The sequence below is a fragment of the Hippoglossus stenolepis genome, chromosome 8 (assembly GCF_022539355.2).
Source record: "Hippoglossus stenolepis isolate QCI-W04-F060 chromosome 8, HSTE1.2, whole genome shotgun sequence".
NCBI classification, from domain to species: Eukaryota; Metazoa; Chordata; class Actinopteri; order Pleuronectiformes; family Pleuronectidae; genus Hippoglossus; species Hippoglossus stenolepis.
The window spans coordinates 3,060,879-3,086,214 of NC_061490.1; the positions used below are offsets into that span (position 1 = coordinate 3,060,879).

Consider the following 25,336-nt stretch of genomic DNA (forward strand, 5'->3'; position numbering starts at 1 on the left):
AATTGAATGGTCATTGCTCACTGTCGGAGAAGCCAGAGTCCCTGGTGTAGGTAAGTTCTGATGGCTCCTGTTCAGGTGGTTCAGGAAAGACCTGGGCCCAGTGCCGCTGGGCTTGTACCTTCTGAATGGACACTCTGTGGGTCTTTGGGTGGAGCAGTACGAGGAGAAGTGGCTCAAGGACCCGAGCGATATCATGTCTCTGAAGGACCTGATTGAGCCAAGCCCGACCAACAGCAGTGGTACATGGATCCCAATAACTCAGACTGTCGAGCATGATGAAGAGCGATCTGTGGGAATAAGTGTAGAATGGAGAGAGAAAGTGGATAAGGGAAAAAAATTTAGATAAAATTGAAAGATACAACTGCATCAAGGGAGAAAAATGTATCACAATTTCAATGTTGTCAACAGATCCTACCTGTCAAACGTGCGACTAAAAGGAGAGGACTTGGTGATGTTCAAATCTCGTGTCAAATGCCACAGCACAGAAAACTTCACGTGGGCCTCCAACCTAATTCTCTGGAAGAAAACAAAAGGATTTAATGGTGAGTGTGTGTATGCGCTTCTGTTTTACTGTTAATGTGTGCACTCTGCTGACCTTGTCTCTGTGCATGAGTTGCTGACTGATGACGTCCTCACAGATGCTGGAGGAAGGCACCAGGTTGTGGAGCTGGTAAAAAAGCTCCACGCTGCGTTGATGGTGTTGAGGTGTTCCTTCGCTCAACTGGTCCCACAAGATCAAGGCCACACTCTGAGAAGAGGAATAACACACTTAGACCTGATGCAAGAAATGAGACACGTGTGCTTTTTATATGATATGTCGTGTTCAAGATATGTGACGGACAAAAACCATTGGGATTTGCTAAAATACTTGCGAGAAAGTGGAAATGTAGTTTGTTTGTTAGCACTCTTAAAAAAAGTTGCATTTCAGACAATGGCTGACGACCTAAGTGACAGGACCAGTATTAAAGCAGATAAAAAGCATTGGTTTATTTATGAAAAAAGAAAAAAGGACAATAACAATGAAGAAGATCAAGACCCAGACAATATGCCTGCTGACCAGCTGACCAAAAGCTCAGTCTGCAAGAGACATGTTTGATGAAGAAGAAGAAGTGGATCTCGGTGAGTTTGCCAGCATTATAATATTTTTTTTTATGTTAATAAAGTGTAGTAAAATAAGGATGATTTGCAATTAAAGCCAAATGTTAAAGCTATCAAATGTTCCAGAAAACCCTCAGAAGGGCTTGTTTTCAAACAACACTTAGGTTTTAATGTGCGTTTTTATTGGACACCTTAGGTCTTAATGGGTTAAAGATAGAAAAAACATGAAAACAATGAAGACCACCAACAGTTTGGCTTCAACCTGAAACAAGATCTCTAACCTTGAAGAATTCTGTCTTATCAGCGATGTACTTGAGGATTCCCTGAGTGAGCGGTGGCCTGATGACAACAGCAACGCGACCCTGGCTGGGGCTCATGGGCTGGGGGGACTCTGTGTTGTCGCCAGACGCCACACTCTCAGCTGTCACCATGGCAACCGACTGAGTGAGTCCTATGAGGTCCATGAGTAGGGAGATGGCGACACCCTGCAGGCTGAAGTCACTGGCCAGGCAGGAGGCATCCATCAGTGTCTGCAGCCACACTGGCAGACGGACCTGTTCACTGTCTGTATGGATGCAGTAGGGATATACTTTAACCCAATGCAGTACATCTTTATCTTTACTCAGAGGTTTTATTGTTGGAAAAAATACAATTTCCCTCAAATATTCAATTACAATATTCAGATAGTCCTTCCCACCAGTTTAAGCATAGCAGCATCATACATATTTTAAGTACTTCCAAAAAGAAATAATTATATGTTTTTGGTTCTTACCCAACTGCTCCTCCTGTGTGGGTGAGGACTTGAGGTTGCCCTCTGCGATGTAGACAGGGAAACTGGAGCATTCTAGGAAGAGCTGGCAAGCAGCAGTGAAGGCAGCAACATACTCCCTATGGACCAAGCCGCCTTCTGAGCACATCTCAGTATAATCACAGTGCTGGGGGCCCTCTGAAACCAGGAGCCCCGAACGCATGACTTCAGTTCTTTCATCCTCAGGTCTGTCCACCCGTCCCGGGGTGATATACAGGCTGATGAGCCGGGAGAGGAACTGCTGGAAGTGCTCCAGGCAGCACTGCATGACTGGTTTGTCCACAGGCTTGGTCTGAGATGGGCCTGAGGAGCGTCGGCCTGCTTTGACCGCTGAGTGGGAATGGGGGATGCTTTCCGTTTGCTGGGGGCCATCTCCCAGGTACTGGACAAAGTCTGTGAAGCCACTTTCTGAGGAGCGACTGCTAGAAGGGTTTTCCCCATCCTCAAATACGTCTAAACTGCCAGGCTGCTCCAGTGTAGCTGGGAGAGGCTGCAGAAGGAGAGGCAGGTGATAAAGGACATTCAGCAAAGAGTGATGAAAATAATGAGTTTTGCTATTGTGAAAATACAGAGAGCCAGGAAATTTCAGGGTGCAGATTTCCAAATAGGGCTGGCCGGTATATCGACTTTTTACATTGTTTCAATATATTTTCAAAGTAGGTATACGAGTAAGCAATACCATTTATATCAATATGAAGCAATGCTCATGTTTGCATCTCTACAGAGGAAAAGAGAGGGTGTAAACACTCCAAAAGTTGATTGGCAGGTCCTTTAATGGAGGGAAAAGCACTAGTCATCAATTGTATCTAACTTATTTATGTTTTGGGATGGAGTTATGATCCGAAGGGAAACAAAGGCTTCTTTGTAATATTGAAGTAGAACCATACATTTTCATATGACAATTGTTGTGGGGCAAAATGACTCTTCTCAATTTGACCCCCTGCAGAGATTTTGTATAGTATACAGTATAAGGCCACTGCAGAAATTGTTCCAAATCTATGAGCAGAATTGTTTCAAGACAGAACTGGATGTGTGATTGTTACATCCAGCTTCATTTGCAAAGTGATGAAGTACCTTGAATCATCAGCTGGTATTAAATTCTGCCCAAAATATTGTAACTGTAATATATAACATATACTGAAACTCCAATATAAAATGACAGATACCTGGATAAAGGACTTGGTTAATGTTCAAAACACTTACACCATTTCAGTTATTTAGTCAGTAATAACCATGTGCCAAACTATTGGTTATAATAACATATGTCTCTCAATAGATGGAGACATTAAACATTATTAAAACAACAATATTAACCACAACCTTTCGCTGCACTGTGTTCTGTACACTGGTCATCTGTATATGAACCTGTGGGGTCAGACCTGAGGAACTAAGCATAGAGTGAACTGTACACCAGATGTACATCCTGCTGCAGACAGACTGACCGACCAATAAAGTTCACACAATTCTTCGTCACAGTCAGGCTCTGAGGGCCTGAGAGAGTTGTGGGATACATTTTGATTGAGGCAGCTTGCACTTCTGGAGCCTGGACTCAGATGGCACGTTGGCTTGCATGTTCTCTATATGCCCCTCAGGGTGGGGGTGGGGGCGTTATAGTATTCAGTGGATGTATGTGGGATGTTTTCCACTCTGATGGATATGACACACCTGGAGGCATAACAGGCTAATCTACTCCTCTCCTTCCTCAGAGAGAAAAGGCGAGCTTGGGCTCAGCTGTTGGTTTAACCATCTTCTGTCTTTCTACTTGTGCTCTCTTCTGCCCCTCATGGGTCTATCTCCATCCAGTAAAACCCTGTCTCATCTCCAGACATGGGACTGGGTGACTAAACTTTTAATCACGACTCAATGATCTCTCAAACACTTTATCAACCAGGTTGCTGGACGGGGACCAGGACGACCAAGCATTTGCTCTGAGCAAGTCTTCAAATGCCTTGTGTCATGGGATTATGGGACGGCAGGGCCACCCAGCCAACTGCAGACCAGGACAGGAGGCTGGCAGAAGGACAAAAGCCGGAGGGGCCCTGTTCAGGGACCAGGGAACACCATCAGAGCCTGAACTGATGGGATTTGGGGAATTAGCTTGTAGGGGAAGTGGGTCGAGTAGGTCAAACTGGGACTGCTCTGACTAGAGGGCAGGAAAAGGTTTATGTTTTTCATCAAAGACTTTTTGAAGCATCAGAGACAGAAGAGAATCATGGAAGTTTCTTTCAAAGTCAGAGGTTGGCACAGCAGTGGCATTGACATTGTTTTGGTGCCATGATTCAATCTTCACACAACATTACTTTTAAAGTTCAGATTGCTGCTATGTTAACACTACATGACTTTTCTTGTAGTAACAAATCTTGAATCAATCAAATGAATGTGTATTGCACACTTAATTTCTCATTAGCAACATTGATCTGTCAGTGCAGACCATGGTGATGCATACAAAAGTATGTTTTTCCTCACAAAAGTGTGTGTGAAAAAAGAACAAAAGAAATGATATACCATTTATGAGACTGGATTTTTGGGGGGGATGTCAACAAGAACCAATTTATCCAACATGTTGATATGCAGCAAAAAAGAAAAAAGAAAAGAAAGATAAAGGTAAGAGAATGGATTTATCCATGCTTGTAGATGTTGTACTACTCCTCCTTTGGGTTTCACCTCACTGTCTTTTAGGGCATTTCACACCTAAGAGTTTTGACCAAGGTCCTAACAAAGATTCATGTCTTTGTTACATTGTTTACAATTGATCCAGTTAGTTTTGGTTTCATATTGCAATTTAGGTAACGGACTAAATAAGGTGTAAAAGCCCCCTTAGTCTGATTGGCTATAGCTCATTGTCACAACCGGGCCACAACACTTGCTTCTGCAAGTGTCTCAAATTGTGTCTTTAAACACTTGAAATTGTTGATCGATCAACAATTTGCCTCTGACCTGACCCTTTCCTCTGCGATTTCAAAAACTGTGGAAGATCCTTGTTGAAATGGTGTGGTGTGAAGAAAAGTAGTAAAAAAATTCCTAATTTATTTATTTTTCTTCCAAAAAACAGCATGGCCACTTAATTTTTTATTGAAATATTGTCCTTACCCGTTTGTCCTCCTTGTCTCTGCTGTTATCCTTTGCTGATCTTGAGGAGTTGCCAGTGGAGTTAGAATGACCCTGAGGCCCCTGGGAGCCCGAGGGCAGGGCCAGAGGGGACACCAGAGGGGGCTGCACTTTGCTGAGGATCTTGGAGCAGAGGCGAAGACAGTGGGTGAGCTCCCCGAGGCCCAGGGCCTGCAGATGACAGGTCAGAGCCGCCACCATGCGCAACAGCAGCTGAGGAAGATGCTCAGTCTGGATCTCTATGTACGTCTCCTGAAAGTTTCAGAAAAAACATAAGTGAGGAAATAAAGGTCCACTTATCAGGAATCTGGACGGAAGTGAAGCTAATATGATGTAATTACTGCTGGTAACTTCATTAGAGTTCTGTTGGACTATTGGAATCTTTGTAATGATCGAAGTATCACAGTGTGCTTGAATAAATGTGTTTTCATACACATTCAAATCTAGAATGAGCTCCCTCTCGTTTTATCCTGAACCTACATAATCAGGGCAAAATATTCTCTGCTACTGTCATTTTCAGTCAAAAAATTTTAATAAATAAAAAATAAAAAAGCTTTTTGTGCTGGTGGTTTAGTATTCACTTGACTAAATACAATTGAATCTTGTCTTAAGTGAAGGCTCTTTAGTTAAGTTACCTTTATCATTTACTATATATATTAGACCTGTGGACATACATGTAAGGATACTTACTTTTCTTCATATTTGGTGTATTTGTGGTTTTATTGCGCTGTGTCTTGAGTGGGGTGATCTTCTCATGAAGTTTTTTTAATATTTTAACTTAACAAGAAAATTACATTTTTATAAAACAAAAAAAAGCAAATGATAAAAAAAAAAATGTAATCATGGGAGTAAATTAGAATAGTCATATTTCTTACAAATATGTGAGCAAATAACTGCAGGCATGCAGAACGTACAGACACACTGGGCAGAGATTTCATTTTCACAAAATCCATACCAAACAGCCAGGATAATTTTTTTCACCACATGTAAATGACTGTTAGAATTCCACCGCCACCTTGGGATCATGTTCATTTTTTGGTATTAAAATATGACATGTGAGCCAATCATCCAGGACAGGAAGAAAGATGCTCTGAGGAATGTTGGCAGGACATTGCAGAAATGTTATCATAGCCTCAGTGAAGCAGGGTGAGGTGAAAAAGCAGGAAAGAGCAGTACTTTACCTGGCAGATTACCCTCATGCTTCTAGTAGGCTTCAAGGAGAAAGAGCAGATAGTTTGAACAGACAGGAGCAAGCAGAGCACAGGCCACAACACTTTGTTTGCGGAAACACACACACACTTAACCTCTCACTCACAATCTCTCGGAACACAGGGTTCTCTATCCATCACACACACACACACACAAGCATTTAAACAAGGTAATAGTAGACAGAGAAATTTCCAACCTATTTAGATTGGAAATACGTTATAGACAAGCATATTTCTGGAGGATGCAAACAACATTTTGTGTGGAAACCTAACACACAGGTCTTTTCTAACCTGTGTAGGGGCTGCAAATATACACACACAACAGATGGGACGCACACACACACACACACCATAATGGTGGCCATTACATCCAAGAATTGGAGTTAGATGACAAATCTGACTAGATGAAGGCCAAATGGCAAATGGACATGAAAGTCATTTGTTGGGAAAATGTTGGATTCAAGGAGGGAGTGTGTGAGCCACAAGGGAGCGAGAGTAAAAGAAATAAGATGAAAAGCACGAGCAGAGGTGGGAGACAAGGGACTGAAGAGGAGGTAACAGAAAGAATGTGTAAAGAGAAAGAGGTGGAAATACGAAAAGGTAAAGAGAAAGAAGGAATAATGACAAAAAAGACAGAAACTAAAAATTGAGCAATAATGACATGCTGAAAAGAAAACGAAGAGAAGGAAAAGAGTGAAACAGAAAATGAAGGAACATAACAAGTTAAATAGTATAAGAAAATTGTGGGAGAGTGAGAGCAAAGACAGGAAGGATGAAAATGAAGACAAAGACATATAGAAAGAAAGACTGAAAGAAAAAGACAGACAGAAAACAAAAAGTCTCACCAAAGAAACAATATCCAGCAGGAAATCGACCAGCTGACAGAACTCTACCAATGAGAGCTCAGGAGGATCTACGCAACCAGAATGCTGCTCTGCACGTGTGCTGCTGTTCACCGTCCTCCTGCATCGGGGCAAAATGTTACTGTGAGTAAAGTACAACTACTTATTAACTTCTGTGTTTTTGAAAAAAAAATAAAGACATGCGAGAGCCTTTGGGAGCTGACAGCGGTGTCAATGAGTTGCAAACAAAAACTTTGATTTTACAAATGAGAAAAATGTGCACATCCAGTCAGCTTGATGTTAAGATTAGAGTTCTGCTGTGAATGTAGTTTTATGTGGAGAAGTAGCATCAGCAGCATCACTGTGACTTTGACTCTTTACAATGAGGAAATTCCAAAAGAATGGCTCCAAAAACATGACAAAGTTTTGTTTAATGTTTGTTTTGTGTTTAGAATGTTCCTGATACTAGTAGTGCACTTAAAAAACTGACAGCCTCTGTGTAAATGTACACGTTGATTTGCACACACAAACCTGCAGCATTCCTCAAACCAGCGAGCGATGTAGTCCCACATGTAGTACGGCTCAAACGAGTTGAACAGGAGGTTGGCTGTTTTAATAAGTTCGGCCGTCTTCTTGTTCTCTCGTAATTTGCTAAGAATGAAAACAAAATTTATAATCTTGTCAAAACATTACTTGAATCTAAATAATATGCAACTGTTGATAATAAGCCTTCATTTCTTAATATAGTATAACTCTAAGAATGAATAAATGACTTGAGGTATTAATCAAAAAAAGTATCAAATATTTACACAATTTACAGGGTAACATTTGCCACAAAAATCTAACACCATATTACTCCCCAGTTTGTATATTTTATGTTTTAAAAAAATCTGACTTTTGACCATTTGTCATTATTTTGTCATCAATCACTTTTTTTTAAAACTGCACATAATTTCATATCTATATTTTGTAATTGTACTTATAAAATCTTTTAAAGTATTTTGTAAAACTGTTATTTCATATGAATGCGTTGTATTACTCACTCATTTTATGTTCCAATGTTGTCACTGTTGATTAGATGTTATCTAATTTAAGATATCAGAGTTGTTCTATTTGACCTGTATTTTTATTTGATGAAACAACTACTATATGTAAATTGATAGGGTTAATTTTATTTTTTTCATTCACACAGGGAGGTGTTGGCCTGGGCTGACCTGCTGAGGTGTGTGTGGTCTTTGCTGAATGGACTCTGGTTTTGGAGGTCCAGCTCTGTTCGACACTGTGTGTGCAGAGTCCGAAACACCTCAATCAAAACGTCCTCTAGGATTTGTGGACCTGGAGAGAGACACATACCGACAGCAGGGATGATGTCCACAGTTGACGAATGTTTACAATATTAAATTCAGTTAATGAGACAGGCTTTATATGTCATGATTTATGGACTTACAACATTAACTAAACCGATGGTGTCTACAGTGTCACTTACCGAGCTCTGGTTTGTCCAGCAAACTGATGAGGATGCGAAATGGCTTGAGGTCGTGCATGAGGATACTCTCCTCTTCACCACCTCGGGCCTTGCCCTGCAAGATCCCTATCATCGCCTGGAAATACATACACAAGGAGGTACACGCACACACACACCTGTTACAGTAAAAATCCTGAAATATCTGTAAACTCCCAATCCACTTTTCACACCGCTGAAGGAACATTTATAAGCTTTGGATTTTTGTTTGTTTAGCTTTTCAGAATATTTGGCAATATCAATCTCATATTTGGATTAAACTCCCTTTCATTTAATTTTTTTTTTGGGTGTGTGTGTTTCATGCTTCGTTGGTCACGTAATGGGCTGATGCCTGGAACAGACGGTCTCTGTAGTAACAGCCTTGTCCCAATGGAGGGAGCTCCAATAATTGCCGGAGCAGATGGCAGAGGAGCAAACAAAAAACAGAAAAAAAAGTACTATCAAAAACAAAACTTCCCCTGCCTGTCGCTCTCTGTGCTCCCCGTTCCAACCCCTGGAGTACCGAAGCCTATCACATGCCAGGAGGGCGACAGCTGTTTTGAGCGTGATGAGAAAGATTTCCTTTATGTGTCCGTGTGTTAAATCTGTGGGAGATGTGGGAGCTGTCTTCAAAGAGATGACTGTGATGAACAGGAGAAGAGAACAGGACATATATGTATATGTAACCCCAGAGAGGATGTGGCAGGTGTGAAAAGAGAGGTATGATAAGTAATGGATCAAAAAATAAGGGCCAGAGCTACCAAGAGCAAGCCACACACACACACACACACACACACACACACACACACACACACACACACCTTGTTCCGTACAAATGTGATGTGAATTCAAATCTACACATAAGAAAATCTTACCCATCGTTGAGCTGTATTTGCAATGAGTTTGAACCCTCACCTGGACCAGCATGTCTTTAGAGAAGGTGTTGAAGTAGTGGCTAGCGTGCTCCTCTGGGTTGCTCTGTCGCGTGCTGCGGGGGCCTATTATCACCCCATTGTTATCAAAGCCTTAAAAAAAAAACAGAGGTGCAGTTAGAATTAACCTAACCACTTAGACATACATCCAGCACATTGAATCACAGACAAAAGACAAAGCACCTTAACAGAGTAGAGAAAATGGATGTTTAATTTTCCTTAAGATAAATTATTTGTATCTTGCAGTTCTTCTTAGTAAACTCCTAATGATAATCAATAAGTTCTAATCAAAAGGTGTGTAGGTCTTGGGCTGCATCACACTATGGAACAGGGCTGCACAGTTTGACATATATGTCTCACCTTGGTGTGATGAAAGAATTTACTGTTGTAGCACCCGTGTCATACAGTTGTGTGTGCGTGTGTACGGTGAAATGAGGGTTTGTGTACTTGTGTGAGGTGAATTGATGATGCATTGCTATTCTACTTGGTAGTTGTACTCTGTCGTGTGAGTAAAAACAATTTCAAAAATGTCTCTGAGTCCATACATCAAACACCAAGTCCCACAATTAACACCCTTTTTTCTCAGCGCACCTAGCAAGCGAGTTAAGACAGAAATGTTACGACTTGGTTAATGAACTTAAATTAAGGAAAATGAAGCTTAAGGTAACGTACAGCCCTGTGGCAGCATAACCAGTTTCAGATGAATAATACAGTAATATATCCCATTCATAGAGGGAAAAACCCTAACTGGCTTGTGATCTGGTTTAAAGCTGCTATTAGAATCACACTGTGCTGCAAATCTTCACTTATGACTCTGACCTTCACTCCACATCAACCTTGTTGCTAATCATTTCTGCTAATCAGGAACTTGAGATTCTAACTCTACAATCATTACAAGTAGCTCCAGATAAGAATCAGCTTGATACATTCAGTCCATCCTCACTCATGCAGACACTTACCGACATGATCATCACAGTGAGTTGGAAACAAGAGAAAATACAGTAAGACAATGACCACAATAGACATTAGCATGGTTTATGTTCCACAGAACAGAAAAAAAACATCCATAAAAAAGCAGCCATAGACCTGAAGTGTACACAAATGACAAAACAGAACAATGTGTATGCAAGACTTGGATGTCCCCATAATCCAGGTAAAACATTAACAATGCTGGTATTCATAAATCAGAGCTAATAAACAGGTTAATAAATGAATCGGGAATATATTTGATGCAGTAATCTTGTGAACAAACCAACTCCCTTTACTCTCATACTTCTCCTGTAGGGTAATTTATTTCCTCTACGATATTATTCTAAAATGACATGATGAGTGGGAACCCTGATACTGTAAATCTGTGTGTGTGTGTGTGTGTGTGTGTGTGTGTGTGTGTGTGTGTGTGTGTGTGTGTGTGTGTGTGTGTGGTGTGTGTGTGTGTGTGTGTGTGTGTGTGTGTGTGTGTGTGTGTGTGTGTGTGTGTGTGTGTGTGTGTGTGTGTGTGTGTCGCACCCAGCAGCCAGGCATAGAGTCTGCGATTGAGGGACATGTCTCTTCTCAAAACCACATGCAAGGCTGCTGACAGGATCCGGATCATGTCAGGGCGAGTCGCCTGAACACAACAAAACACAAGAGAATGTTTGTGACTGCTCCAATATGTCTTTCACATACACACAGACACGCTAACAAGAAGGCAGATTATGGTTACCGGCTAATATGTCAATTACACGTCTCAAAATCAATCCTAACTTCAGTCAAAGACGCACACAGGTCATTATCATACTTCAGGTATGATACACAGGCCTGTAGATCAGAGCTCACCTGGCTCATGTGGAAAGGGAAGCAGAAGAGGATCAGGTCCAGGGTGCTCCTCTGCACCAACACACTGGAGTCCTGGACTGAGGTGCTGACCGCCTCCACCTGGTGAGAGCAGAAAAGAACTGTGAGTCAACCTGTGTACAAAATACACAACCCTACACATCATTACACTATTCAGACTGACACAGTGACCAAAGATAAACCTGCCTCGTTGGTCCATTGTTCAGAACATTTCTTTCATCATACGTTTTACAAACTGAGTAAGCATCTACCATCATAAACATCTATGATCTTTTTTTTTCATGATATTCATCGGGCACTTTCCAGTCAAACTACTCCCATTTATCTTCTGTGTAACTAATATTAAGTTGAGTTTTTTCCAAATCCGCCTCCAGACACTAATAAAATAAACCAAATGAAAACACTGCATTGCTGTTTAATAAACCAAATCACTGTAACATCAGTAATGATAAATTTATATTTTGCTAGAGGGTGATGCGGTATGTTTTGTCCCTCAGCACCCTCACTAGAACTGTCACGTGTGCAAATCCCTCTTTTGTCAAACAGCCTCTCAAGTACCATGAGCTCGATGTCGCTGCCGATGACATAGAGCTGGTCTTCCATGGAGAGTTTGCGATTGAGGTGCAGCAGGACAAAGGAGACCCCGGGGAGACGCACAGCGGGGCTGGTCAGGATGCTGCCCCACAAGGCACTGTAGAAGGCCGACTGCTCCACTGCTGCAGCCACCTTCTCCAACAGGGTATTGGTTCTATGACAAACAAGGAGGACATGGTGGTACTCAGAGGGTAAAATACACACTGTGTGCTTGAGAGTGTGTTTCTGATCTGTTCAGGTGGAGAGAGTGAGACAGCTTTGTTCTGGGAAATTAAAAAGATATTCAAATATTTCTAATTAAGTATGATTTATTATATAGTTATTCACATTCTAATGTTATTTGGGTGTCATTTAATTGTGAATAGAAAGTAGGGCTGAACAACTCAGACCAAAATTACAATAAAAGGTTATTTTGATCAATATTAAGATCACAAGTATTTATGATGAATATTCATTGATTTTAAAGACAATATATTTTACTGCACACACACATTTAAATAACAGAGCACTGCCTTCACTTGAATGTTGTGCTACATTCCTGCTAATGTGCAAATGTGGGTATGGGCCATGGGAGTAATTTTTTTAGGGGCCTCAAGCCTCTGAAGTTCAAGAACCTCCGATAAAGATGGTCAATGACTTGAAGTACTGTGGGTTTACTGTAATTACCGCTCAGTCGCAGCAGTTGCATCAGTGGTAGAATTAGTCATCTGAGTGACACATGTTACAGGAGTGTGAGTCAGAAATTAAACCCAATGCTGAATTCAATCTGGGCAAACAAGGTCAATCTATAATTACCTTTAATAAACACAACAATTTGAATGCAATATTACACAGAGGTAACAGTGGTAACAGGAAATAGCTGCAAGAGGTGATAAAAATAATGCAATTTGCTGTTCAATTTTCTATTTTGACAGAAGTTAAATCAACTCAAAGACACAAAGAGCACATTGTTTGTTATAGTTTTACTGAACAGGTACTTAAACTACATGTGTAGTTTTAAATGAAATGAGAAACAAGTTAGCCCTGAAGATGACCCCTGAAACAGAAACTGTGGTTTTAAAGTTAGACATTGATGTCAATCCATGGAAAGCGCACACGCACATACACGCTTGCGCACACCCATGCACAAAACACAGAGACTGTATTCGACTTTCAAGCAATGCTGATAATATATAGACAATATAGATACATGCAGACAATGCACTATATACAAGCAATATACAGATAATGTTAAGACAAATAATAAACAAAGTTAAAGTGTGTGTGGTAGAGCAAAGAAAAATAATGTACATCAATGTATTATTTGTACAATGCAGTATCAGTAGTTTAGTAGTATTAACTATCTAAGATACTGCAGTTTAACTCCAGCAACATGTGAGTATTGTCTCAAGGCCTCCATTCACCCAGTTATTACTGAAAATTACATTTAATTAATTTTCTGATTAAAGAAAAATAATTAAACATTTTAAATTTTTAAACCAACTAGCCATTTTTTTCTCCGCTACTTTTCTTTCTCTCCTTTCTGCCTTTGTCCTTTCAGAGTTTGTAAGTTAACAACAAAAGACAGGGCACCAGTAGGAATTGTTTGCTTTAAATTTTCAAGTCGAATCAAATGTACTTTATTGTCCCCATGGGGATATTTGTCTGGGGCCAAAGTGCTACAGCAGCTGCTGAACAGTACATTGTGTAACAAACAACAAAAACAGTACACAAGGAGATATTTTGTAAGACCCAGAATAACTACTTCAGTTACTTCAATTGCTGTAGGAGATCTGCAAGTTCACCTACTTCTTCATCCCTGTTTTCTATGAACTTTTCATTATTTTTCTTTTTGTTGACTGTTTCCTTGGGCAGTTTACTGCTGACCTTTGTACTGTTCCAGGTTATTCACTGGACTTGGGAAATGGATGTGTTGTTAATCTTCTGACTGGTAGTATACCTGTGTCAACACTGACTAGATTTTGTAATATGCGACACTGCCAGATAAAGACATGAACATACAATATCATCATGTGAAAAAAAATTATGAATAAAACATGTGAGCTTAAGTTAGTAATCTTACCCAAGTAACAGACAGATATTTGTTTTTTAAAAAAGAGGCGGAAAAGTTCAGACAGAGACAAACATCTTTGACTATCTTCAGTTTTAGGAATGAATCTTGCAATGACTCATACATCTCATGTATCATTCATACAATCTGCAATCAATTCCTCTCCCCATAATGCCTTCTCCTAATGGCTTGTTCTGATGCCTGCATGTGCACGTTAAAATCTTTCCAAGTGTTTTTCTTTCCGTTTCTGCTCTTCTTACCTGTCATAGTACTCAGAGCCCTCCTCCAGACCAGGCAGGACCCCGGTCAGTAGCCCCTGGAGGCCTGGTTTCAGAGTCTTCCCCAGGGGCAGGTAGTAGGTCTCATAGAGCCCCAACAGCACAGGCTTCACAGACATGGCAGCATTGGAGAGTAAAGGGAACAGCCCAGAGCTGCAGGGGATGAAGAAGTTAAAGCTCATGTTCAAGATCAGATACTAGCAGAAAAAAGCTTGTGTTGAGTTCATTTATTGGCCCCTAGATTACCACATAGATCATACATTATTACCTGTAAAGAAAGAGGTCTTTGGCTAGCCTCTTGGGGCCAATGATCTTGAAGATGATCTCATATGTCTCCAAGGCCTTGCGGTGGACCCCGCTGGGCAGGGCGGGGTGGAGGCATTGGGCCAGCCGTTTGCCTATCGTCAACTTCTTGGGAACCACTTGATATTTTGCATTGTTCTGCAAAACCTGAGATGCACCGGACGTAAAAAGAACATGGTTTAAAAAGCCATGCAGACAAGCAGTGTGACAACCACTCTGCATCTCACACAAGAGCACACTTATGACTTATGTTGACTTAATAATTATGTGGTATCCATGTGCAATATAATCTCGGTAAACAGATTATGCATGTGAATATGCAGAATCTGTAGACGTGGCACGGAAAAAAAGTATCTCTGTTTTGTGTGGAGAAACACTTGACTTGTGTGATAAAAGAACTAGTTGGACTGTAAACAGTGCACAGCGAACAGAAGACAGAGCCTCGGCCCGGATATCCACTGTCTACACCAGAAGCAACAAACTGATTACAATACTGAATTTCTGTGACTTCGAATTTATGCAGTGAATTTATAAAGTTCCTGAAACCATCAATTGGCAATCAAATTTGATTTTGATGAATAAAATAAATCAGTGAGGGCCGGCTGCTACACCAAACCAATGACATCAAATGTAAATTAATGTATTTAGCTGATAAGTCTGTTGTAAATCAAAATTATCAGGTATACACAGGGTTTTTTTCAAACAGGTAAAATCGCAAAATAACATATAAAGACTTCTTTCCCATTGCCAGAAGAGTTAGCATTTCAGTATTTCTTTTTTCACTGATGAGTTATGTTCGACATCACAAACACTCAGGAAACTGAGGAGCTCTCTCTCTCTGTCTTGCCAAAAGTGTTCACCTGGGTGTCATGTTTCTATCACTGCCGATTGGAGCCAGAGACAGTAAATACCCATGTCTCCTGGGATTTATTTATGATTCTATCCATTCCCATTGCAGACAAAAGCCAGATGTTAGAGGGGGTTTTTGACCAGTGGAAAGGGGCTTTTGCCTCCTCTACTACATGAAACAGTGCAGTGTAAACCAAGCTGCAGCCTCTCTGATCCTTACCTTGTTGAGTTTACCCAGTGCAGAGATGAGATCTGCCCACTCACTGGAGTACTCAAAGTTCTTGAGGGCTTTGTCCACTGCTGCCACATAGTTCCTGTACTTGGAGTCACTGAGCAGCTCCACTTCCTCTGCATTCATTCTCCTGGGTGGTTTTTATGCTATTGTAAAACACCGGGGACACATATATACATCACACCTAAAGAAAAAGAAAACAACAGAAAGACAACGAGAGGAAGATGAGACCAGAGAGATCACATCACAACTTTACAGGGTCAATGTGTAGAATTTAGTGACATCTAGTGGTGAAGTTGCATGTTGCAGCTGAATACCCCTCACCTCACCCTCCGCTTCCAAACATGAAAGAGAATCTGTGGTGGCTTCAGTTGTCATAAAAACTCAAAAGGTGTTTAGTTTGTCCAGTCTGTGCTACTGTAAAAAACATGGCTGCCTCCGTAGAAAGGACCTGCTCCAGATGTAAATATAAAGTATTTCAATATAAAGTGCCCATTCTAAGGTTAACAAACAATTCATACAATTTAGATGAAACGTACTAGAGAAAACATCCTAAGGATTATTTTGCATTCAATTTCTGCCACTAGATCCCTTTCACCTAAATCTTACACACTGAACCTTTAAGTTAAGTCATCTTCATGCTTGACCATGAAGAAAAACACCTGAGCCTATCAATTACTAGTATGTGCTCTAATGACTGAGTCATATGAATCAGCAGGGAGTTACATCTGACAGGAGCAGCAGCCAATACTAACTTTTATGTTTGATGTGTTTGGAAATGAAGCTGACGACAGGCTGAGTCAGATTATGACCTCCAAAAACAAACAAGTTTGAAGAAGAAGAGCGGTAATTAACTTCAACACAATGTCGCTGCTATCTACTCTAATAACACAAACGTATTCCTTACAACAGATATATGTGCAGCTGGTGAACAGTGACAGGACTGAGTATGGTTGGGGTCTCCCATGACAATGCAATCACCACAGCCTCACCATGAAATGTGGTCTTGTTGGCATGAAGTAATGCTGTTAAGTTCTTGTCATTAGCCTAAGAATGCACATACTATTTCCAACCTACAATGTGAATACAAGTATTCACCTTTGAAATGTACCCCTGCCAAGGAGGTTATGTTTTCGAATGCTTTATGTGATTGTTAGTCAAGTTGTGCAAGGATTACACAAAAAACTACTGAACCGATTTCACAAAGCTTACTGGAAGGGTGTGGTACGGTTCAGGGAAGAACATGTAACATTTTGGTGCAGATCCAGACATTTTTTTCCACTTTTCTATAACCCTGTGAGATAGAGCTTTTCTTTGGACATTTTTGTTGATTTCTCAGACAATAGTTCTTGATGACAAAAAATCTGGGATGTTTAAGGGTGTGTGCAATCTGGTAAGGATCCGAATGTAAATCTGGATCTAGTGACTTTGATGTGGTTTCATGAGGGGACTTGGGACATGGTAGAGGTTTAATGATACATTCGGTATAAACATTAACAATACAATGACTTGTGCGGAATTAGTCATAATAGATTGTGTTTGTTCATTATTGTGACAGAGATGAAGATCTGATCATATCTAGAGACTCATTTATACAAAAAGAGAAGTCAGTTACAGGGGTTTCCCTTTCTTTTTTGTTCTGTTGTGTGTTGATGACAGACCTGTCAGTGTCAACAACAGGGAGCAGGAGTTCCAGTTTAACTGGGGATCATGGCAACTGGTGATTTGTTGTCTTTATTCCAGATGTTGTCGGTCGGTTGCAGATTCGTCATTTTCCCAAAGCGCCTGTGACTGAAGTGCAGTGATACACTGAAGGTCTCGTTGAAATAAAGAGACAAAAATATAAATCATATGGGTAAAAATATATATATATATTATAAACGACATGGTGAAGCAGTAATAACTGCACATCTTTAAAATGATGTCTGCTGACTTTAAGCAGCAGCGACAGGAGGACAGATGAAGCTTAACACATCCAATAAAAGAATGTTCACAAACTTTACTCGCAAAAACACTGCACGAGCTTCCACCTCCTTGATGTGAGGGATGTTTTCATATGACACGTGCTTGGCGTGTGTGCATTGTGATGATCACCAGCGTCAGAAGAAAGCACTTTGCGTGGAGCTGGCCACTCGTGTGTATTCTTCATAACTCCCTGTGTCTCCTATGAACGATGAGCATCAGTTTGTGAAGCCTGTTATTAAGTATGCAGCGTTTATTCTGACTATCACCAGATAACATGGGCGTTTCCTTAAACACACTTTTACCCATATGATTGATATTGATGTCTCAACGTGATGTTGATACGGACACATTACATTTTCTCGTGATGTGTTTTTGTCTGATGTTTATTTCAACGAGGCCCTCAGTGTATAACAGCACTTCAGACACAGGCGCTTTGAGAAAATGACGAATCTGGGACAGAGTCTGCAACCGACCGACAACATCTGGAATAAAGACAACAAATCACCAGTTGCCATGATCCCCAGATAAATTGGAACACCGGTACACACACCTGCCGCCCACACAGCGGCGTACGTTGTGTTATCACCGAATGGAGAATACATGTTGCTACATATGACACAATGACAACACAAAAACACCTTTGGTTAAAGAATATTCTCAAAATGTAATTATACGCGTCACTGCCAGTGTGGTTTGAGTGGGTCGGAGCTAACTGGCTAACAGCTACCTGGTCCCTAGCTGGGTGAGGTGCTTGTTTTCAGGTAACGTCCACCTGCATGACACTTGTAACGTCGTGGACTCAGGCTGATAGGAAATCTCACCGTGATCCGACACAGGCCAGCGGCTGTCATTCATTCGTGTGTCCGGCTGGCGGAGGAAGACAGAGACTGGCAGCTTCCGCGATGTGAGCAGCGAGCTGTGCTAACGCTAGCAGCAGGTTGTTGCAGTGATGGAGATGCAGCCAGGGCCCCGGCAGCTCTGATGTCTCCCGCTCACACGAGTCGCGTCCCGGTGACAGGAAGCAGCTTTGTCCGCAGACGACAGGTGACCATATGCTACATATTCCGGTGTGCCGCTGTGTGTAAATAAACAGCGATGAGCGTCGTTAGCTTGAAGCGCAGAGAGACGTCTGTCAGCTCCCAGACTGCACTGCGGGTCAGTTCCGCATGCACGTTTTCCGCCCTACCAACGCCGGGAAGTCAGGCTGGAGAAACCCGGAAGTCGCGTGCCTTGTCTTCAAAATAAAAGCTATATGTTACAGGGGTAAACAGCATTGCAGCTAAATACAATACAATTGAGGTAAATGGTGACCACTTCTTCAAACGTAAAAAAAACAACTCCTCCACATTAAGGACATCAAGGCTTAAAACACAGTGTAAATGATCTCATGTCGAGTTGAATTTGAATGCCGGGGCTTCAGGACACTTGGATAACACCACACAAGCAGTGTGGAGGCATTTTATGTTTTTTTATGTCATTTTTGTACGTCTGAAGGAGGAGTCACCAGTTACTTCAACTGTATTGGATTTGGCTGCAATGCTGTTTCTTCAAATCAATGTTGTAAATACAGTACATCAGTACTGTAAAATTGATGTGTGTCAACTATGTAATCAATGAAAAAGATGTTCATCTGTAAACCTGTGTGGCAAAAATGCAAAGAACCTGCAATGGCATCATAGGTGTTTTGTTTTTTTTAAATGGCTATCTGATCACACCATAAATTGACAATTACACTCTGAAATGAACACTGTCGAAGAAAATGTGTTAATCATGGAGGACTTGTGTGCAAAAGCTTAAACGAGACACCTTTATCAGACATTTGTCACTAAAATGTGAAAGAGGGGTTTTTATTTTGAAAAATGTGACCGGATGCTCCTCACTCTCTAAGGTAAACTTGACACCGATGCTGCCGTCACGCTGCAGACGAGTAACATCCTCTGAATTCAACCAGATCACTGAGATATACTGTTTGATTTCCTTAGTTAGTATTACTTTACAAAGTCACCCAGCGAACTGAGCGTTTGATTAGTGGATTGCTTCTTTGAGTTGCTTCTTCCCTAGTGTCGCAGGAACAGAATGGCGGGTTTAGAGATGCAAACAAAAACACATGAGGTCGGAGTGTTCTTAGAGCTGAGGAGGAGGCTTCACACTGGACTCCTCATCGTCAGGTAATTATGAACTAGTACAACAGTCTGGTGACTGTGGTATGTGTGGGCTAACCTGACAAGGCAGCTATGCTAGCCAAGCTCAGTAGCATAGACTTTGTGTTCGAACTCAGCCAACTAACTACAAAGCTAACAGCTAACTAGCCAACTAACTAGTTTCAGTAACATCTTCCAAACTCTAGCTTTAGCTCACTGTTGTTTTGATTTTAACACTTGGCCTCATTTCACTGTTCCCTCTGCAGAAGCTTCAGCTGTGGTTGTTTACTCTAGAATGTACAAAAAACATAAAAACTCTAATGTAACTGTAAAAACTCAAACAACGATGCACAATTCACTATAATTCAGATCAGAAGTCTGTGGTGTCTGCTTATTGTATCTTAAAAAATGTAGAAAAGCACCCATTTGCACCATAACACCAATTACACCAAGTGATACTTGTGGATCTGTATGTTATCTGTGGTGCAGAAATGATTATGTGCATGTCAAATAAAACTGTAAAATATACTTTTTAACTCCATAACTTTTGTTTGACACCAGTTACTTTTCAGATTACCATTTTACAAAATATTCCAAACATCAGCTCAGTCATAAAATGATGATTATATTATTATAGATTAAAATATGCCACAGTACATTTGCTTCCCCTTGACTAACTGCAACATTTAGGTACAATTTCATATTTATACTTCAATATAACGATAGTGTAGTGTAACTAGAATGGGACTCGGTAGGGCACATACCTCCACCATGGCCCAAAAGTCCCCTTATGTAACCACATTTATATTCTCTAGATCCAGATTTTTTATTTGGATCTATACCAAATTGCACACACTCATAAATATCAGTCTTCTTTACATGACAGATTTTTTTTCATTAAGATTTATGAATTATTCTCGGGGAACTCAGTGAAAATGTTGAAAAATGCCCTATCTCACAATGTTAAAGAAGGGGGGGGTTCTGAATCCACACCAAAATGAAATGGATTCTTCCCTGACTCATACTGCACCTTCCACCAAGTTTCGTGGTAATCGCTCCAGTTGGCTTCACGTAATCTTGCTTACAAACAAACGGACAGGAGTGAAAACATAACCTACTTGACTGAGGTGACACTGATGTAACACTGACAAGTGGCAATTCTGCCTCATGAGATCTTTTATTATTTCATTCTGATCCTGCTCTACTCCTGAAGTAAGAGTCAGTTATACATTAAATCCAGCCAAAAGAATCTCTACCAAGGTCACATAATAACCAGAGTCTCACTCAGGGTCTCCTGGCATCACACAACGTAGCCTAACTATCAGTTAACGGCACACTAGTAAAAATGTATGTGATAGAATGAGGTCATAAAACAAGAAAGTTAATAGTATTATATACTGTACTTGGAATGTGTATCTTCTGTTTATATGTTTGAGTCCTGTTGTAAACTAGTATTTAATATTTATTGTAATAAAGTATTATTAGCTATTAAATAACTGTATGCACATGTGCAGTTTAATATACGGTGGCAAAGATCAGAGCCATAATGATGTGTGTTCCTACTCAGTCTTTAATAAGGGGCATTTCTGCTGGCTGAACGTGGATGTAGTACACCCGTGACAACAGTAGATGGTGCTAAGGAGATATGTCATATAGCAAAGTGAACCATGTCCTTTGTGCTTAATTTACAGTGGAGGCCTGGTCCTGTACAAATCTTATTCTTACTACATGTACCTGTATTTTGAGCTGCTAATATATGGCTGGAAATTATGTGAAGATTATAAGAGCTAAAGGGAAATATTGCTCTGACAAGGAAATTAAATAAAAACCACAGACGACTCAGAGTAAAGGAGCGTTGGTGTAAATGGAATAACATTCCTTGAAGTGCATCCCTGTCACCAGAGGAGCTGCTCAGTGTGCATTCAGTTTGTTGTTGAGTTAAAACAGTTTTTCTCTCAGCGTGTGGCCCTCATGAGTTCAGTCATTACTCAGTTCTTCTTTTAGCTGAGACAGCATCATCCAGCAGGAGGTAGAGGCAGTATGTATGATTGTAGTGGCATCATTTATAACAGTGCTTCACTGTGTTAAGCTCAGTTCTTCAGGGAAAAGTGGAACAGGCACTGGACTCTCACTTTTCGCTTCTCTACCTTTTAATAACTGCTCCCATTCAAGAGAGCTTGTCGATGAAGGTACACATTGTGTGCTCATTACAGACTGTCCTGAATCCAGACATCTTAAACAAGGGAAAATGGTCAAATGCATTTTCCACTGTGATTTCGAGTTTGCCACATTTTGGGGAATCAGCTTGATGGTTGTTGTAAAGTTTTAGTCTAACCTAGATAAACTCATGACCTAAAATAAGCATGTACTTGTAACTAACAATTATTTTCAGTATTCACGACTGTCAAATTATTTTCTCAGTGAATCGTTTTGCCTTTAAAAATGTGAAGAAATACTTTATACTTTCAACATTTTTCAGATTTCTTGTTTTATTCAAGCAATAGTCTTAAACCCAAAGATCCACAGTTTACTCTAAAATCTAACAAAGAAAACATTAAATCATTTAATCTGAGAGGCTGCATCCAGCAAATGTTTATTTTGGCTTAAAAAAGACTAAAATGATTGATCAGTTATGAAAATAGTTGCTTAATTGTTTTCTTTTGTTTTGCTGAAGTGAATGATGCAGATAAATCATAGGTTCATCATTGCATAACCACTTATCTTGCAACCAAGCAGTAATTCTGTGGTGATAACTATAAACCTGTGCTTACATAACTCTGCTCCTGTCTGCTCTCCAGGAAAGACGGAGCCGGAAGTCCTGCTGATGTGGTTGTGACAGGTGGAGATTCAGCGCTCTGCGTCCAGACTCTGAAAGGCGACCTGAGCCTGGGTTTGCCATCAGGAGTCACCTTGGAGCCGGGATCCTGCATTCCGACATCCGCGGGAAAATCCTGCGGAGAGGAGCTACATTACAGACTGCGCATCAATGTTGCAGAGAGCTCAGAAGAAGGTAAGTTCTGGGATGAGAATGGAAACGTATCCAGACATGTGTGATGTCCCTCTGCTTTGCTAAACTCCTTTGTGCCAAGACGAGAACAAAGTCTTTTGGTTGCTATTTAGAGCTCGCTGTCTATTCTAAATTAATTGCACTGAGTCACTTGGTCATCTGAGACAGTGCAGCTGTAGATTTTACTCTCAGGATACTCAGCGGCCCACATGCAACTGATCATCGGAGTCATGAGAATACTCCCTTTAAGTTTTTGAATTTATCTCATATCATCAAAGTTGTCTCCAGAGTCATTGTATAATAATGCTATCCCCAAAACTCCATCTTTTGACATTTCCTAAGATTATTGTCTGACTCCTATTGTGAGATGTGAGTTATAGCAAAGGACAGTCACTGACGAGTCCAATCCAAATCAGATTTATGGCCCGCTCTCAGGCCAAGCCACCGCCAACACCCAGCATTCTATCGATTTTTGTGCTCTGTAGTACAAGGTTACCACCCTTTCACCTAATCTGCCTCATTTTTTTTGCTTGCCTTTGGCCCTCCACAGAGGCTTCTGACAGTGTGATGGAGACACTCCGGGCAAAAGAGACTTATTGCTTCCACTGCCAGGGCTGCATGACCAGGCTGCTGGAGGACAGGTGAGGAACAGACGGAGGGGGGGGGTCATCCGCGGAAATGGGTTTTTTATTCACACCCTCCTCCGCAGGAAGAGGAGCAAAGAGTTTATTGATGGTGTGACCCAGCAGTGGAAGCGATAGTCTGAGAAAGAAAAATTGATGGATGGAGCCGGAGCTGGAGTCCACAGTTGTCAGCCTGACTGGGTTAGAGTTATAGAGTCGGTGTGACGTAAAGGTCTGCACTACCTATTTAAAAAAAAAAACAACACCAAAAAACAATTGTGTTTCTTACCTTGAGGTGGTTCAGCTGGACAGGGGTATTGTTCTTATTGCCTTCAGCTTGTAGCTTTCTCTGGTCAGCAATGTGACATGCTGAAAATTGCAATAGCTGCATTACAGAAACCCTTGCCCTCCGGCTCTGTTTCTTGGCAATAACCCACTAAAAGTTGCCAAGAATATTTTTATTTTGCTTTCAACTTGGTCTAGGGAAGTTAAAAATGTCAGGAGTGAAGTGAAAAGTTCTAATTTCAACAACATATTGCAAAATAATGCTTTGTAGCAATATTTTTTTGGCCCGCTCTGAGGTATTAATGCTAGCATTGAGTGCAACCATCACGAGGTGCCCTCTACAACTTGTCTTTGTGCAGCCTGAAACAGTCTAACACAACAGTCCTGCAGCAGGTTTGTGTTGAAAGATTTAGGAGTTGATTCAACTGTATGATTGTTCTGGAGGCTGCAGTTTGTAATGTTGTGTTGCCTTATACAATAGGTGTTTCCAATGTTTTGTCCACCCCATTCATATAATTGTAAGTAGGCTAAATAACAGAAATACCTCTGTATAATAACAACAATTGAATGGCACTCAATGGAGCATATACCTCTGCCAAGGCCAAACAATCCTGCACATGATTTTTCTGGTTCTTACAGTAGAAATATAAAAGAAAAAGGAGTAAATAGAGATGGACAACATGTCATATCTTCCTCCCGTTGTATTGAGGATGAAGACAAAATATCGGATACGGGGGTCGCCATCTTGCTTTATTGACGTCATTTTGAACCAGAGTCTGCACAGTAGTAGTCGTGGTGTGGAGTGATGATATCAAAGTCCTGCTGGTCAACATGCTCAACCAATCGCGAGTCAGTTGAGCATGACATTGCGTAAAATAAATCAACTAATTAAAACCAAACTTACAGGAAAGATGAACATTTACAACCTTTATTTATACTCGAGAAATCATTGGGTGGTGACCCTCATTTATAATGATATCGGGTTAAATGACAGACATACTACAAAAAAATTTCACAATTTACATAAAAACGTTAGGATTAAAACAATTAGAGAAATCAAGATTATCAAAATATTAGTTAAAAAAAATGACTTTACAACCTTAAACTACAAGACATAACAGTTAAAATAACTAGGCCCAAAATATACAATACAAGTGCAGTTATGTAAAACATTTGCAACTGGAAGTTAGAAGGTTAAATATCAAATGTGTGATTTTCCACGAGTCAGGTTCATTGCGAAATTGTTGGACATGAAGTAAAATACAGTTAGTTGAGTCAGTTCTTATCAGTTTGTAAAGAACTACCTTAAATGACAGAAACCATCTTTGAGAAAAAAAAAATTATTTATGCTTTTACTTTTTAGTCCCATCTGCTAACATGGAGGAGGCAGAATTTATGACCAAACTGCAGCCAGCCACCAGGGGGTGATCAAGTGTATTTGGCACCCCTTTCCCTGTCTTTTTGTCCTTACATTTGTCCATACAGTATATGATCAGCCCCTTAATTCACAGCTGCACCAAAATTTAAGGGGTTCCTCCTGGGGCCAGATCCCATCTTCTGGAAATTGGTTTTGTAGTTTTTGTTTAATCCTGCTAACAAACAAACCAACAAACTAACAAATAGACTCGGGTGAAAACATAACCTCCTTGGTGGAGGTAACTAAAGCCTTCAAAGTGATC

General features: G+C 40.6%; 2 protein-coding genes across 6 annotated transcripts in view; one reads left to right on the forward strand and one right to left on the reverse strand.

The window, feature by feature from the left end:
- Positions 1-18,768, reverse strand: part of dop1a (DOP1 leucine zipper like protein A) — a 32,069-nt gene extending 13,301 nt beyond the window's left edge. For 2 of the 4 annotated variants that reach the window (XR_004697363.2, XM_035163702.2), the window contains exons 1-19: positions 18,423-18,768; positions 15,625-15,820; positions 14,521-14,702; positions 14,235-14,405; positions 11,889-12,078; positions 11,313-11,411; positions 11,004-11,103; positions 9,481-9,590; positions 8,551-8,665; positions 8,279-8,399; positions 7,596-7,715; positions 7,068-7,185; positions 6,196-6,225; positions 4,997-5,266; positions 1,871-2,396; positions 1,380-1,663; positions 596-748; positions 416-516; positions 22-287 (exon numbers count right to left, since the gene is read on the reverse strand). Coding sequence is in view for 3 of the 4 variants with exons in the window: in XM_035163702.2 (XP_035019593.1) it covers positions 22-287; positions 416-516; positions 596-748; positions 1,380-1,663; positions 1,871-2,396; positions 4,997-5,266; positions 6,196-6,225; positions 7,068-7,185; positions 7,596-7,715; positions 8,279-8,399; positions 8,551-8,665; positions 9,481-9,590; positions 11,004-11,103; positions 11,313-11,411; positions 11,889-12,078; positions 14,235-14,405; positions 14,521-14,702; positions 15,625-15,762 (3,094 nt within the window). In the remaining variant the exon portion in view is untranslated. The remainder of the gene's footprint in view (positions 1-21; positions 288-415; positions 517-595; positions 749-1,379; positions 1,664-1,870; positions 2,397-4,996; positions 5,267-6,195; positions 6,226-7,067; positions 7,186-7,595; positions 7,716-8,278; positions 8,400-8,550; positions 8,666-9,480; positions 9,591-11,003; positions 11,104-11,312; positions 11,412-11,888; positions 12,079-14,234; positions 14,406-14,520; positions 14,703-15,624; positions 15,821-18,422) is intronic. The other 2 variants (XM_035163703.2, XM_035163704.2) reach the window with 2 other exon arrangements.
- A 720-nt stretch (positions 18,769-19,488) lies between these two features.
- ube3d (ubiquitin protein ligase E3D) overlaps positions 19,489-25,336 on the forward strand; it is a 34,866-nt gene continuing 29,018 nt past the window's right edge. For both annotated transcript variants that reach the window (XM_035164481.2, XM_035164482.1), the window contains exons 1-3: positions 19,489-19,769; positions 22,541-22,752; positions 23,300-23,390. In XM_035164481.2, the coding sequence (XP_035020372.1) occupies positions 19,678-19,769; positions 22,541-22,752; positions 23,300-23,390 (395 nt within the window). In that variant the 5' untranslated portion in view covers positions 19,489-19,677. The remainder of the gene's footprint in view (positions 19,770-22,540; positions 22,753-23,299; positions 23,391-25,336) is intronic.